Genomic DNA, 17,011 nt, shown 5'->3' with positions numbered 1-17,011 from the left:
CACACAGACAGGTTTAGTATGTTGTGACACACACTCAAAACAAAAAACCCCAGGAACCATAGTTCACAAAGATGCACTTTCAGTTAAAGCACTTCCGTCTCTTTCAATTTCTCAGGCCAAACTAAGTTTCATTATTATGACTGGCTTGGAGGAGAAAGGAAACAATAATATTTTCTCTCTGGCTTTCAGAATGACGTATATCCGCTGATATCTTTAGATGTGTTGAGAAGCTGCAGTCTTTTTAAAAAAAGGATTAAAAGAATGAACAATGACTTGGCTGTGGAAACAGAAGACTTCCACAGAGTAGCCTGAAATCAACTGTGAGAACTTGTTCTTTCGTTTTGTGTAAATGATGTAATCTTGTGCAAGTGTGCATATTACACATATTTAACTTGAATTATTGGCTGACAGAAAAAAAAAAATTACTGAAAGGGAAAAGAAGTTGTAAAGAAAATAAACTAACATGTTTGTACCATCCTCTTTCTTGGTCCCTGATTTTTATCCTTAAGGGTTGCAAATTGAGTTTTATATCTAATTTTGTAGCTGCAGGTTAGATTATTTTATTTGGTACAAGTTTCAGGAACTGCTGAACCAACAGGATGGTGACGAATGAAACAGTTTGTTTTACATTTATCTTACTTCTAACCTACAAAGCCCTCAACATCCTAGCTCCATCTTACATTACAGATCGTATTGTTCCATATTTTCCTAACAGAGCACTTGGCTCTCAGACTGCAGGTTTACTTGTGGTTCCTAGAGTTTCCAAAAGCAGAATGGGAGGCAGCGTTTTCAGTTATTATTCATTCATTAATTCATTCATTTAACCTTTATTTAAACAGATAAATCACACTGAGCCTCAAAGACTCATTTACAAGTGAGATCTGTTCGGACAGACAATAAAGTGGTGAAAATTACAACTGAGGTTTTGGAGGCGAACAAAAGTTCCTAGCATGCTCTTAATCTTTGGCTGAAGATTAAAAGCATGAAAATGAAAAAAAAAAAAACCCAACTTGTATAATGATGCTGACATTCTGTGAGGGTGTGTGTCGAGGGGGGGGGGGGGGGGGGGCGGGGGGGGGGGGGGGGTGCAAGGGTGGTGAGCATGTCCAGAGACAACACACAGAGGCACTGCAAGATTTCAGATAGGAGTGATAAATCACTCAAGTTAACATAGTTCCCTCTGGAGAGTTCCGTACACTCTCGGGGGGTGCCGAGGACGGCCAAGGACAACGTCAGATAGAATCCAAAGAGTCCTTAAACGATGACAGAATGTTTATTCAGCTGGGCCTCTCTGATTGGTCCGCAGACTTCCTCGGTGGGAAAGGGGGGATGGGCAGAGCATCGAGGTTTACAGAGCTTCCAGGTGAATTAAGATAAGGTGGCTTGTCAAGGCCAGTCAGGGAGCCAGATTCAGATAAACACAATTGTTTTGGGGACAGGCAGAACTTTACTGATTATGTCTACCTTTTGTCTATCATGCTCCTCTTTTGTGGAATCAATTTCCAGTTTCTGTCCGTGAGGCTGACACATTGCCTCTAAGACTAGACTTAAGGTTTTCCTTTTTGATAAATCCTATAGTTAGGGTTGGCTTGAGTTTCCTGAGCTATCCCTTAGTTATGCTGCTATAGGCTTAGACTGCTGGAGGACAAACTGACCACATTTCTTCACTCTGCTGCTGTCTTTACTTTATTCAACCTGTGTTGTATTTGTAATTATTTATATCCTTAAAATGTGTTTTTTGTTGTAACGTATAGGCGCACTTAAAATCTTGTAATTTTCTTAAAAATCCACAGTGAGCCTTATAATCAGGTGCACCTTTAGTATTAACTCTGGCTGTGCATACTTACCTCAAATTGATTTTAAGTGGTTATTGTGAATTTGTTGAATAAAGTTTGACTTATCTGACTGTTTTGTTTCACTTAATATGGTACTTCCATCACGAAGACATCAAAACGTCAGTAAAATTCTGAAACCACTTTAAGATAAAGGTCAATCCAAATTCCAAATATCTTTGTTTAATTTTACCCATATAAATCTGAATTCTTTCAGTATTAGTCATGATGAAACACCATCTGCTTGGCAGACCTTTATTCTGCAGTGAAATACCAACCGACTCCAGAAATATTTGCTGTTTGAACAAACTTTGTGTCTCACTGAAGTCTGCCTCTTCCCTTAAATTCACTCAGTGTAAACTTCAATTATCCCTCTTTCAGTTTCTAAATTGCTTTTGTTTATCCAAAGCCACTTTAAGGTCTTCCATTTTCGTGCAAGAGTCTAATTTTTCAGCGTATTTAACGTAAACTGTCTTGAAGTCTATATGTGCATGACTCAGAGAGGGTTGTAGTGAAGCTCAGTGACATCATCATTAATCAGATGGACATTAAACTATATTGTTTTTGTGAAGCCTACATTTTTATCAACAATCACTGAAATGTGTGCAACATACAGTTAAACAGGCTGCTCAGTCAGCAAAGTCATGCTTTTTGGACTCTTTCTTTCTACTGTTTGAGTTGGCACTATTATTTATTTATTAGTTGTACTTTTCTACTTGTTTTTGAATTGGAGTTGAAATAAAATTCCTCCTTTCTCTTGAAATATGAACTAATCAAACCAATGGTTAACTTTGAGAGGTCAATATGTTTCTTCTACCTTTTCTTTTGGCTGATCCCCGTCTGTCACCACCGAGATTAAACTGCCTTAACACTTTTAAAATATAAAAATATCTGGACTGTAATTTGTTGACTATTTCTGCATAAAAAGTAAAAAAAAAATTGAAATAAAAAGGTTGATCCCTGTTAAAGCAAAAAAATACACACAATCATGTCATCTGGACAGATTCTTCTTGGAAGAAACGTTTTGTCTTTCATCCAACAGACTTTGTCAGTCTGAGGTAGAGCTGTCATTTCTAACCCGAACCCGGAGGCTGACGATCCAAAAATATGGCAACATGTCTTGTCATACAATTATCAGTCACACGTGGCCATTTGGCCGCACGCTGACCGGCCTTGAAAGAGGTAAAAAAAAAGTTCAGTTAAGCTTCAGATGGACTACTGCCAGGCAGTGATCCATCAAAGCCCAAATGGACGTTCATTCAGCCGCTGCACTCAGAGGACGCGCGCGGCCGAAGACCCAAACAGGTGAGATCCCAAAATGTCCGATATGTCAGAGCAGGGTCCATGTCTGAATAATGCAGAAGCAGGGATTTAATGCACTTTGATGGCCATGAAAGGACGAACACCCCCTCAGCTCTGATCTTCTGTCCCTCAGCCGTGCGTGTCCGCCGACTGTTAATAACTATATAAGAAGTCAAAGCTTCATAGCTTAACTAAATATGTCTGGGGTGGGGGAGTTCGGGTTCGGACCTGTAATTACTGTTAATTCATTGGGTCGGGTGGGGTTCGGAAATGATGGCTACGGGCCGGGTCGGATTTTTTCGGTCCGAATGCAACTCTAGGCTGAGGCCTGCCAACAAGAACGGTTGTACAAATAGCACCTTCTTGACGTGTTTCAAGCCAGCCTGCTGTGGAATTCACAGAAACTGGTTTACACATGCAGAAAGTGGACCATAAGTCTAACAACAGATCAGCAGTGCATAACAATCGTTATAGGCAAGATGGCCGCTTACTTCTCACCAAACCAGCCTGAGGACAACCTGGCCAAAATTATAAAATGAATAAAAAACAAGTATGCTCAATTTTTTAATTCATTTATTTATTTACCATTTTGGCCAGGTTGTCCTCAGGCTGGATTGATGAGTAGTAAGGGCCATCTTGCCTATAATGATTGTTATGCACTGATGATCTGTTCTTTGACTTATGGTTCACTTTCTGCATGTGTAACGGGATTCCACAGCAGGCTGGCTTGAAACACAATATAATACATAATAATAATAATAAAAAATAGTTGTCTGTTAATGCAACATAATAAACACAATAAGTGCTTCATTTTCGTATGTTTGATAACACTAAGCTCTGGTCACAGCTCATCAGCTACAAACAGGATAATTAACTTGAAGGACAGTAAAATAATGACAGAGTTATACTTCCTCATCATGGTGTAATAAAGTGAGGTGAACTCACCCCTCCACTGACAGGACCAAAGCTGTGCCCAGATTTATCAGGCTCCTCCAAATACAAGGTGTAGAAATCTGGTCTGAGGGGAAGATTTAATTTTCAATATGAAAACATAAATATCACTTTTAATTAAACATTTTTAGGATAAAAATCTGAAGGTAATGGACCGACCTTTCATTGTCTGGCAGCTGCAGCCACTTTAGGACAGTAAATACTCTTTCCTCAAATGGCACTTTACTTTGCAAAACAAACAAACAAAAAATCCAGATTGTCATTTTCTTTTAATTCTGACTACTGTTTTTAAATTTTATTTTAGGTTTTCTTAATTAAAAAAAAAAATTCTATAGTCTGTTTCGGTTTCCATTTCCTTTAGCTCTGCCCTCACACCTAATCTGAGTTTGTAAATTATCAGTTCAGATAACAGAATGTAACCTCCTTCAGTATAAACTTTCCTTCATTTTATCCATTTCAGCTGTGTTGTCACATAAAATCTGGGTTTTATCATCTTTACCATGCTGTCTGCCGCAGTCTGGTACTTAGTCTGCATTTGGTGTATTTCGCAACATCAACACACACACCAAGCACTTCTTTGAAAGTTCACTACCAAAGTTCATGAAAATGTTCAAGCAGTTTATTTAAACACACTGACCCATTGAATGATAAATGATGAGCTTCAGTGTTGCGGTTGACTTTGGAATGACTAAACTTGACTCAAAATCATATTTTCTTAAGGGAAAAATACCCCGGGGTAACTCTGGTCTTTTGTTAATAGTTAATAGTTAATTTGGCATAATCAGTACCAAGTATTTCCACTGAAATGAGCCCAGACAGGTACTCACTCTCCTGACTTGTTTATTTTGTGACATAACCGCACACAAGCTATGTGTCATGTTTGCATGTCGGCCATCATCAAAAGTATGTGAAATAATGCATAAAAGCTAATTCAAATATATTTTATTAACCTTAAGGATGTAGTTTTCTAATCAATTAAGAAAATACTCAACTAATGCTTATAATAGTATATATAGTTAAAGAACATTTTATTATCCAAACCAACCAATGGATCTGGATGGTTGACCAAAAACACAAACCATGACTTCCAGTTAGTTTTATAGATGTTTGGGAAATAACTCAAATTAGAGAGATTGCATTTCCTGCGAAAATACAGTGTGAATGCTTATTGCTGACGAACTTGCTAAAAAACAGAGTAAATTAGCTAAAAACATGCTGAAATATAGCTGAAATAGAAGAACAAGCTTAAGTTGGCAGAAGAAAGCAGAACACATTTGCTGAACTATATTTAAATAAAAAGAAATGAGAACAGAAATTGAGAAATTAGCTAAAAAGGTGGAAATTAGCACCCAAAAATACCTGAAAAGGCAGAAAGAAGCTTAAGCTGCTAGAAGGAAGTGAAAGGAATTTTTAAAAAAGTGGAATTAGCTGAAAAAGCTAAATAGTAGCTGAAAAAACTAGCAGAAATAACCAGAAAGGCACATAACAATATGAAATTATCAGAAAGAAGTTAATTAAGCTGAAAGTAGCAGAAATTACCACAATAAAAATGAATTTATCTGAAAACAGCTGAAGTTAGCTACAAAAATGCTAAAAAAAAATGTAGCTGAAAAAGTAGAACAAGCTTAAATTAGCAGAAGAAAGTGGAGAGAGCACATTTCTGCCCAATTAGGCTGAAAGAAGCAGAAATGAGCAAAAAAAAAAAAGTGGAACTTATCAGAAAAAAGTTGAAATTAGCAAAAAAATACAGTTGAAAAGTGCTGATAGTAAAAAAAGCCGAAAGAGGTTTAAATTACCAGAAGAAAGTGGAGAGAGCACATTTTTGCTGAATTATGCTGAAAAAAACTTGAAATGCATGCAAAAAATAAATTAACTGAAAAATATAAAATTAGCATAAAACAGCTAAATGGCAGCTGAAATAGCTGAAACTTGCACAGATAAGCTGAAAGGAGCATAAGCTGAAATTAAAAATAAATTAGAAGAAGCACAAAAATCTAGTTAGCAGAAAGAATCTGCAAGGATCACAAAATAGCTGAAACTAGCTGAATTATTATTATTATTTTTAATTTGCTCAAGCTGTACCAGAGCAAAATGTGGAAGGAGCAGTAAAAGGTTGTAAACAGATGTAAAGATCTGAAGGATGTAAAATGAGCTTAATTCATTTTCTATGAGAAAAACAGTGGCAGAAAAGGCCAAATATTCCAAACAGCTAAAGCTGCACTAATACCAAAAGTCATAGCAGGATTGTCCTGAAAGAGCTGAATGTTTTGAGTTGTGATTTGTTGAGAAAGTTTGAAAACTGCAGGAGAAGAATCAAGCTGAAAAATGTACGGAAGATAAATGGATCACAATAGTGTGAATGCGTTCATAAACGTTCACAAAATTACCAAGATATAACCCTTCCAATGTTGGTGTTAGTCTTTATGTTTGATAAGCTCACTGCATTTTAAGTTTGAGTTATAATATACCATCTGTATTAAGGTGCTTCTTTAATACAGTTCATTCTTCCAGCTTTCTGTTGAAACAAAACCAAAATTTATTGCAAAAACGTGCGTGCTTGTACACAAGGAATGCCCTATCTCATTTAGACAAATAAGCTGCTCATCAAGATGAACTATCGAGGTCATAGCATGTTGCTTAGAGCGTTAAGCGCATAACAATCTGCGTCAATGGCTGTTATCTCTAGCAAAAATTGCAATAAACATGTGCTGAGTCAGCGATAGCTCCACTGTAAAACAATAAAATAAAATGCCAGTAAAGAGTGCTGCAAGAAAAATGCGCAATTTTTGCTAAAGCCCATTTCAGTAACAAGTAAGCATCACACACTGATAAGTCTTAATCTGCTTGACAGTGAGATAAAGGAAAGTTCTTGTTATAACTGCATACCTGAAATTCTTTCTATCCCACGACTTTATGACGAGCTCCATGAATCTTCCAGATATTTATCACTAGACTGCACTCTTGTTGATCTTGTGTGGCAAACTGAAATTTGTGGTTTGGCTGAAACGTAGAGTACCGAGTAAAAACTATCCTGATGCATGCTGAATAATCCAGGTGGAAAAAAAATCTAACAAGGTTGAGTCAGTTCATCCAGAGGACCTGACTCAACCTTGTTAGATTTGTAAAAACTACTTGAGAGTGGCTAAAGAGTTTACCGGTAGAGAAAATCTATATTTTCAAGGAATAAAAAAGTACCTTTTCCAAAACTAAGACATTACTGCACACTAGAAACTACTAGAATATTCTTATAACTCAATTGTTGAGTTATTGCTGTTGCGTCATAGTTTGCGTTGGTTACACCAAATAGTTTGAGCTGGTGGTTGGGTTAGCGCTGAGCTGCGGCACACTTCTAACGCCGTCGTGTTAAACCAGACGTTGACTGAGTTTGATCCGACTGGAACTCTACTTTTTTGTACCAACACACAGGCTCCATTTTATTTTATTTTTTTAATGATACCTGCACAACTGCTTTCTTGAAAATTTCAGGGACAGCATCAGACAATGAACTCCTAATAAGAACTGCAAGGATAGATGACAGGGACATGATTACTGGGGGAACCTGATGGTTTGAACTGACCAACCATCAAGATAAAGTGACTTGAATGTCCTTTAGGCAGCAGAAGGTGGAGCTGCAATTGAGCAATAGAGGTCCTAAAAATGGAACCTTATTAATAATAAAAGAAAAGAAGTGAAGGAAATGTTCACAGAAAGCTGAAGAAGCCTCAATAATGAGCCTAAGGGGCACAAAGAGCTGACTCAAAAGCATTGTTGGATTATAGCGGTTTAGCCTCCCTAGTTGCAGATGTGGTGCTGATTATAAAGCAAGCTGACCCACTTCTTACTGGACTTTGGAATTTCTCAAAGGCGACTTCAGCTGCTAAAGGAAGGAAATGAAGCCTTAGCACAGCTCAGTGTGGGTAAGGGGTTACCCCAGGCTTGATGCCTCAGTGCCAGAAACAACACAAGGACTTCATGGTTGTATATCGATATGGAACAGAGCCCTCGTTGTTTAGGCTGTAAACGCATCACCATTGCTGGTCTGATTCAAAGTGGAACAAAAACAACTCAGGCTAAAGGATTTCTTCAATACATCAAGATAACTGCATGAAGGCTGTGAAGTCTGAAACAGACCTTTCTTACCCCCTGCAACAATGAGATGAAATCAAGGACATTAAAGTTCAGTAACCTACAGTATCGACACTATATCATCGGTTTAAAAAAAGGTCACAGTTCTAACAATGTTCTGTGCAGAATTCCAAAATCCTTTGTTGCATCTTACCCATCATAAGGTTTGTAGATGTTGGGAAAACTTTCATTGATTTTAACGTCTGATCCAGGCCAGAAGAAAGTCCCAGACTTCAGACCTTGGTACCGTGCCGTGTGCCAAACCTGCCAAAACAAACTGGAAACTAAATCCTCAATTTAAAATAATAATAATCAACAATCAGCTTTTTATGAATGAAAACAACATTTTACATTTATTGTGGATAACTTTATGTCAAACAATTTTTTTTTTTTAAATCTGAGCCAAAGAAGATAATTTTATACAGGAAAACTTCACATCAGAAGTATTAATGTATGTCTCTGGAAGTCAGACTGAGTAAAGAGCAGAACTCACGGGTTGCCCGAGGTACCAGGCGGGGTTGTTTTTCTCAGGACTGGACAGGCTGAAGCTAGCATTGAACACGGGGTCGTACATGTTGTTGTCAATCAAACCATTGGACTCTGGATACAGGCCCTGAGGGACGAACCAAACAAAGTGAAGAACAGATTTTTGATTATCATCCACTTCATTAAAAAACCTTTGAAATCAGTTTTAGAATAAATATGGACTGATGATTGATTTTCTTCAACAGTGACTCATATTAAAATTTGGTAACTGCTTATTGTTTTCCTGCATTTCCAGCAAAAATGTGTGTTTTCAGAAAGCTGTTGGTTTAACAAATGAACAATGCCTTATGTTATTGCCTCTCTTTAATTCATTTTTTCTTATAGTGTGAATGCTTATGAAGAATAATGAAAACATTCAGCTCTTTCAGGACAATCTATGACTTTAGGTATTGGTGCTACTTTAGCTTTTGGAAATATTTTGCCTTTTCTGCCACTTTATTTTTTCCTCATAGAAAATGAATGGTGCTCATTTTACATCCTTCAAATCTTTAGATCTGTTTACAACCTTTTACTGCTCCTTTCACATGTTCTTCTGGTTCAGCTTGTTTCAACTTCCTTCTGCAAATTTAAACTTTTTTAGCTACTTTCAGCTGTTTCTTTCAGCTGTTTTGTGCTTCTTTCAGATTCTTTCTGCTAACTACAACATTTCTGTGCTTCTTCTAACTTCTTTCTGCTGATTTCAGCTTGTCATGCTCCTTTCAGCTTATTTTTGCAAGTTTCAGCTATTTCAGCTATTATTCAGCTGCTAATGCTAATTTTAGCATTTCAGCTAATTCCACATTTTTTGCACTCGCTTAAACTTTTTCCAGCCTAATTCAGCAACAATGTTCTTGTTTCACTTACTACTGTTACTTGTAGCTTATTTCTGTTTTTTTGTTTTTAGTTTTTTTTTTAGCTTTTATTCAGCTTTTGTTTGTGTATGTGTGCAAATTTCTGCTTTTTTCAGATAGTTTTCACTTTTAGGTGCTAATTGCTATTTTTTTTCTTCCCAATTGGGCATAAATGTGCTCTCTAAACTTACTTCTTTTTCTTTTTTTTTACCTACAATTCAGCTGTTTTTTTTGTTTGTTTTTTTTTGCTAATTTCAACCTTTTCAGATAATTTTCACTTTTTGTACTTATTTGTGGGACACTGTGTCCCACATCTTTAACCTTTCCATAAGCCAAAACTTCATCCCAGACACTTGGAAAACAGCCTTTGTTGGTCCTTTGCTGAAGGGAGGTGACCCCACCTCACTTAACAACTATCGACCAATCTCTAAACTCTGCATTTTAGCCAAGGTTCTAGAAAAACTGATAAACTCTCAAATCAAAAATTACCTGGACTCATTTAACATCTTACCTCCACATCAATCTGGTTTCAGGAAACAACACAGCACAACCACTGCTTCACTGAAGGTTCTTAATAACGTTGTTGAAGCACTGGATGCTAAGGATTATTGTGCTGCACTTTTCTTAGACCTGTCTAAAGACTCTGACTCTGTGGATCAGAACATCTTGTGTCATAAACTCTCAGAAATCGGTTTCTCAGATCACACCATTGGTTGGTTCTCTAACTATCTTTCAGACAATGTGTTCAACATAATGATACTTCCTTCAGTTATCTAACAGTCAACAATGGTGTACCACAAGGCTCAGTCTTAGGACCCACCCTCTTCCCAGTCTACAGTACATAGGTAATGTAGGTCAGAGCATCCTTAATGCATCCATACATTTCTATGCTGATGACACAGTTGTTTATTGTCGAGCTAAAACTGTTGCTAAGGCTTTCCAGCTTTTGCAATCCACATTTGACATCATCCAGTCTGATTTGTTCCGCCTCAAACTTGTCCTAAATGCCGATAAAACCAAAAGGATGCTTTTTTCAAACAGGATATCGGTCCCTGCAGTTCTTCCTCTGATTTTATCCTCAAATGGTGTCCCCATTGAGTTTGTTGATTCCTATAAATATTTGGGTATCTTGGTCGACTCGCATCTCTCTTTTAAGCTCCATGTGGAAAACTTGGTAAAGAAACTGAAAGTTAAACTGGGTTTCTTTTTCAGAAACAGATCCTGTCTAACTCTGAATGCTAGAAAACTCCTCGTATCTGTGACTTTCCTTCCCTCCATTGATTAAGGTGACATTATTTACATGAAAACTCCTACAAGAACCCTGCAGAAGTTGGATGTTGTCTATCATGGGGCACTAAGATTCATAACTGGCTGTGATTATCGTATCCACCACTGCACCCAGTATTCACTGGTTAACTGGTCATCATTAATTTCACACAGACCCTCTCACTGGTACATTTTCATCTTTAAATCACTTCTTGGTCTGTTGCCTTCATACATCTCCTCCTACATGTCTCTGCGTGAGTGCAGTTACAGCGTGCGCTCTCAGGACATTATTACCTGCAGTGTTACCTCAGTGCGGCCTGAACTTGGCAAAAGGGCCTTCTCCTACTCCGCTCCTGTTTCCTGGAATACCTTACAAAAAGATCTGAAGCTCTCGACCTTGACCTCTCTAAGTGGCTTTAAGAATCTGTTGGACTGGCAGGGACCAATGCAGACATGTTCCTGTTTTTAGTTTTCTACATTCGCCTTAGAATCTAGCTGTTTTTTGCTACTTTTTTACCATCTTTTTGTAATTTGTAAAAAAAAAAAAAATCTGCATGCCTCTTTTATGATTGTCTATTGTTGTCCTTGTTGTACACTGTTGTCATCATTCTTTGTTGAAATCAGGTCTCTCTTGTAAATGAGTCCTTGAGGCTCAATAATAATAATTAGCTTAACTGTCTAAATAAAGGTTGAATTAAATTTGTGCTTCTTTCATCCTGATTGGGCACAATTGTGCTCTCTCCACTTCCATCTGGTAAGTTAGGCTTTTTTTCTGTCTTTTCAGCTACTTTTCAGCTATTTATTTTTAATTTCATGCCTTTTTTTATTTACTAATTTTTGTGCTCATTTCTGCTCATTTAAACCACAAATACTTCAACACTCTGGTACCCGCAAATACCAGGTATGTGTTCTTTCTGCTTTCTTTTGCTAACTTACGCTTGTTCTTCCATTTCAGCTACGTTTCAGCATGTTTTTAGCTAATTTCAGCTGTTTTTCAGCATGTTCTTCAGCAATAAGCATTCACACTTCATTTTTGCTGGAATTGCGATTTCTCTAGTTATTATTTTTTGCAACAAGTTCCCAGAAAATCTAGGGAATTTTCTGACCAGTGCCGAGTAATTTTAACTAAATCTTATCAAAACTTTTAAAAGGTATCATAACTGCCAACTAACCATGAGTCATTGCACTTTGCATACAATGCAGAATAAAACAAAGAATTTTGCAATTTCTAACTTATTTTATTCGCAAATCTTGAGTACTTCCTTGTATTTATCTCTGATTTACTTTTAGAGTGCCAGCTCAGCAGAAATATGAATTGTTTGATGCCATTATTGATTGATGCCATCGTTTAAAAAACCCACTACTATTCGGTGGCTTTCAACACCTGATGATCTGTGTTTTGAACCTGTACGCTCCACACTCATTTGTCATCATTATCTGCATCATTTTTATGTCTATATTCTGATTTACTTCATTTTGTATATTGCTTTGTGTGTTACCTGTTGTTCTGTCTGTACAGCACTTTGGTTGCCCTTGTCGCTGTTTTAAGTGCTCTATAAATAAAATGGTATGGTATGGTATTACCGTAACAATCGTGTAGTGATTAGGAAAAGTCTTGCTTGGAAATGCTGCCTGCATGAACGGAACTGACGTTCCACATTTTCCTGCAAAAGACAAAAACAGCTTCTTGACCTTGAGACCTTCCTTGGAATAAAACGTGCACTTTGTGTATCATTGGCAACTGACCAACACTTGTCATAACTATTCACACATGAAGGAAAAAATGTGATAACTGGTACAATTTGATAAAGAACATTCAAGAGATTCAGTGGAAAATCCAGTTGAAACAAGCCTAAAGGTTGCTGCCTAGTTAGAAATCAGGGTCTATTCATCAGAAGAGTGCAAAATTATGATTATGAACCCCCCTTCACAGCCTTTAAAGAGACAGTTTGGTCGTCTTTGAAGCGATGTTCTGTCAAATATTATCAATCATTAAAAATTGTGACCTAGAGCATGAACACATTTCTACCTCCAGGTCAAGCCAAACAACGTTCTACTCTCTGCACACATGCATTGTGTGGGTGTTAGACTCAATCTAAACACATCATTACATGTAAAGTCTAAATGTTTAATATTAGCTAAAGCAGAATTCTCTCACACTGTTGTTTTTGAGAAAATCGTTTTACTAACTATAAATATGACGTAAAACAAGATTTCATTGGGTAGCCGTTAGTTAGCTTTGCCTAAAGGAAGACTTCTTTCATAACCTGTCTCCTGTGATAGATCCCACATACATGATGAAGTATTATCAGCAACTATTTGACAAAACTTCACTTTAAAATAACTGTATCCCTTCTGTTCATTTTAGATTGAAAAGTCCTTTAAAGAGAAAAGGGGATGCTCATCGTAAACAACAAGGGATGAGCACTTTAATTTTCAACGCGTAATTTGTTTTCCCGGCAATAAAATCAACAAGATCAGAAGAACCAAACAAAACGTGGTTCACATTAACTGAGTTTATCCAAAACAGGGACGAGAGTGCTCCACGACTGCAAGTACTCCGCCCTCAGTCCATCCAGGGAGACGAGGATCAGCGGCTGACGCTTGAAGCTGTAAAGAAAACAAAGTCAGACAGGAAGAGATGCACGAGCTAGAAATGGACATAAACATACATAGAGTTCCTGTCATTGCAGAGAAGGAGCTTTAACAAGGCATGTGCAGGGTTGACTTTAAAATTCTGATTATTCCTGTTTAAAACATGAAATGTGAGCAATGTCAAACAACAACTTCAAGCAACAACAACAACAAAACATAGCATTGCACATTTATGATTTGTAACAAGTTCTTCAGATCCTGAAACGGTTTGGCTGAGATTGTAAAAAACTTATTTTCTAAATGGGTAAAAATAAAATAACATAGATGCCCTTTGCACTCCTTACCTGGCTGGGCATTTGGGGGTTGACAGGTCCTCGCAGACGTCCTCCACCCACTCCTTCTCTTCTACAGCAAAGGAATACAGAGATCATTGAGCAGATGCGGTGTTGTAATACTACATATCGTTCGTTGTCTAGATAACTGAAAATTAATAAGAAACATGTGGGCAGGTAGGGAAGGTCAAAGTGGACCGGCACTTTGCTTTAACTCTGGATAATTGGGACTTTCTCAACTCTTCTACACAAAAAAATGCCCCAACAGATAAACTATGAATCCTTGTGGTGGTGTACGAAGCCAGGTGTTTCCCATTTATCTTGAAATGTCTTGAAATGAAAAGTCTCTCTTGAAAATGAGTTATTGTGGCTCAGTGAGACTATCTGTATAAATAAAGGGTACATGAAAAAAAAAAAAAACATTTTGCAGTGTTCCTGTCCCCCACACAGGCAGATTTGATTGTTCTTCCATGTATCATGTCTGCTCCTCTGCCATATGGGGTACCCCAGGGCTCAATTTTAGGGTCTTTGTTTTTGTCTTTATATCTACTTCCTCTAGAATTGATTTTTACAAAACACACATCTACTTTCATTGCTACGATGATGATTGCCAAATCAACGTACCTTTAAGGTGAGTTGATGCTTGGTCCATTAAACCTCTTTTATTGTGTCTCGAGGATCTTAAAGCTTGGATGGCCCTAAACTTCCTGCATTTTAATGAAAAAAGACTGAGGAACTTGTTTTTTGACCTATTGGAGCATGTCCGAGCCCTCCAGTTGACTTAGACCCCCTGGCAATGTATGTAAAATCCACAAATACAAACATTGGTTTTAAGATGCACTTTTAATATCTTGCAAAAAGATCCGAAGCTCTCGACCTTGACCTGTCTAAGTGGCTTTAAACATATTTTAAGTTCCTGGCAAAAACCAATGCAGACATGTTCCTGTTTGTGTTTTGTTTTTTCTCACTGGCTCTGTAACGAGGTGCACGCCTTTCTTCCCGCTCCCTGTTCTCCTCCTGCTTTTTTGCTTTCTGTCTATGTATCGGAGCAGCTCCTATTTTTACACAACTTCAGAAATGAAAACTCCTGGGAAATGTGTAAACTAAGGAAAAGCTTTGTCTAGTTCATCTCATTCTTCATTTTATATTTACAGATATAAAAGAGCTCAATCTCTTATAATAGCAAAATAAGGCTTTTCACAATATCTTCAAGGAAATCGATCAATTTTTATTTGGTCTATTCTGTTTTAATAGTGGTGTACCCATGCAAACTGTCAATACTGTCAAAAAGTCCCTTTCTCCTCGGAGACTAAATAAAACCTACAAGGTTTTTAAGTAGAAGCAGTATGTCAAGTCAAGTCAAATGTATTTATAAATGACATTTAAAACAGCAACTGTTACCAAAGTGATTAAAAATAAAACCACAGTATCAAGTAAAAAATAAGATACAGAAGCAGTATGTGGTAAAAAACCAAAGAAACAAAAAAACCTAGAGTACCCCCACCTCTGCAGATGATGTATTGATTTCCATCTGAAAGATTTACCACTTTCAGATTGAGTTTGCTTTAATTTTTAATTCTTGTTTTGTTTAATGGCAGTACCAGCTGGATGCCAGCTGAACCGTTGTTGGTTCTCCATCCATCCATCCATTATCTTTACCCGTTTATTCCATTTTGGGTCACGGGGGTCGCTGGTGCCCATGTCCAGCAATCACTGTGCGAGGGGCGGGGTACACCCTGGACGGGTCGCAAGTCCATCACAGGGCCACATAGAGACAAACGAGACAAACAACCATTCACTCTCTCACTCACACCTAGGGACAATTTAGAGTTACCAATCAGCCTAACATGCATGTTTTTGGTCTGTGGGAGGAAACCGGAGCACCCGGAGAAAACCCATGCATGCACGGAGAGAACATGCAAACTCCACCCAGAAAGGCCCCTGGACCGGGGTTTGAACCAAGGACCTTCTCGCTGAGAGGCAGCAGCTCTACCAGTTGCGCCACCGTGCTGCCGTTGTTGGTTCTGATTTTGGTTATTTTGGCTACTATTTAATTTGGTCAAAAATTGCAAAACAAAATGATCTTGGTACTCCAACCATGTTCAGTCAGGTCATCTGGACAGTTTTTTTTGTTGTTGTTGCGAGACGCTTCACCCTCCATTTGAAGGGCTTCATCAGTCTTAGGAGTCACAAACAAACTGTTTTCTCCACTAAGCAGTACATTCCTACAGTCGACCAACCAGCTTCCTGGTGATAAGATGGTTTCTGGGGGCTGCACTCTCCCCCGTCAACTCCTCCCAAGCTGCCACAGCCAAAGTGGTTCAAAACACCAAAGTTCATGCTCAATGATCCAGGTTAAAATAACAACAATGTTCAGTCAGGTCTTCTGGGCAGTTTCTTGTTTTTTTGTTGAGAGACGTTTTTGGTACTCATCGATGTCACTGATAAAGTCAAGAAGAACCTTAAATTTATTTAAATTTGAAGTGACTTTACTCAGTTCTGATATTTGACAGCTGTAAGGTGATTAGACTTTCCTTGGTCTCATTATGAGATTTTAATCTGAGAGCAATTCCAGTCCTCTTTCTTCACTTTGTTTTAGACTCTACTGTAACGTGTTTTGATGGCTGTGTTAGAATGATCAGGATCGACTGCAGCTCCAAGGGGTGCAACATAATATATCACTGGGCTGTGTCTGTTGGAGACTAACTGGTGACCCAAAATGAGTCAAAAATAGGAAAGTTTTCCATCACAGTCTAATTAACGAAGCAGGAAGCCATGAGTTGCAAATGTTGTTTGCTAACTAAACAACACTTGCAGCCCAGTGAGACACTGTTAGATGTGCCAGCAACAACGTTTTTCTCCTGAAAGCGTGAACACAGGTTGAATTTAGACGGCTGCTGTGAATGCCAGTTTTCTTTTTAAGTTCAAGGAAACCAAAGAGCAACCAAACCTGCGAAAACAGGACAACCGGTCCCACCAGGCCAAAGTAACAACAAATATACAAAAAGTTAACAAAAATTACCTGAGTTGGCTGGAATCACCAACAGCAGGCCACAGGTCCAGGACAAAGAAAAGAACAAAGGCCCTGGGAAAACCAGGGCAGCCAAGAAAAATGTCCAAAAATGTGGGAGCATGAGAGGAGCAAAAACAAAGGGAGTCTTCAAGCGTGCCAAGAGTGCCAAAAGAGCCAAGAGTGCCAAGAGTGCCAAGAAAGCCAAGAGTGCCAAGAGTG

The 17,011-nt window shown here is 38.0% G+C and overlaps 1 protein-coding gene across 1 annotated transcript in view; it reads right to left on the bottom strand.

The window, feature by feature from the left end:
• Positions 1-17,011, bottom strand: part of LOC119425593 (venom phosphodiesterase 1) — a 46,800-nt gene that overhangs the window by 20,233 nt on the left and 9,556 nt on the right. Inside the window, exons 5-11 of the mRNA XM_037693125.1 lie at positions 13,792-13,852; positions 13,365-13,462; positions 12,437-12,516; positions 8,704-8,823; positions 8,365-8,474; positions 4,245-4,310; positions 4,080-4,152 (exon numbers count right to left, since the gene is read on the bottom strand). Coding sequence (XP_037549053.1) covers positions 4,080-4,152; positions 4,245-4,310; positions 8,365-8,474; positions 8,704-8,823; positions 12,437-12,516; positions 13,365-13,462; positions 13,792-13,852 — 608 coding nt within the window. The remainder of the gene's footprint in view (positions 1-4,079; positions 4,153-4,244; positions 4,311-8,364; positions 8,475-8,703; positions 8,824-12,436; positions 12,517-13,364; positions 13,463-13,791; positions 13,853-17,011) is intronic.

The sequence above is a fragment of the Nematolebias whitei genome, chromosome 19, assembly GCF_014905685.2.
Source record: "Nematolebias whitei isolate Nwh7 chromosome 19, NemWhi1, whole genome shotgun sequence".
NCBI lineage: Eukaryota > Metazoa > Chordata > Actinopteri > Cyprinodontiformes > Rivulidae > Nematolebias > Nematolebias whitei.
This window is presented reverse-complemented; position numbering and strand designations above follow the sequence as displayed.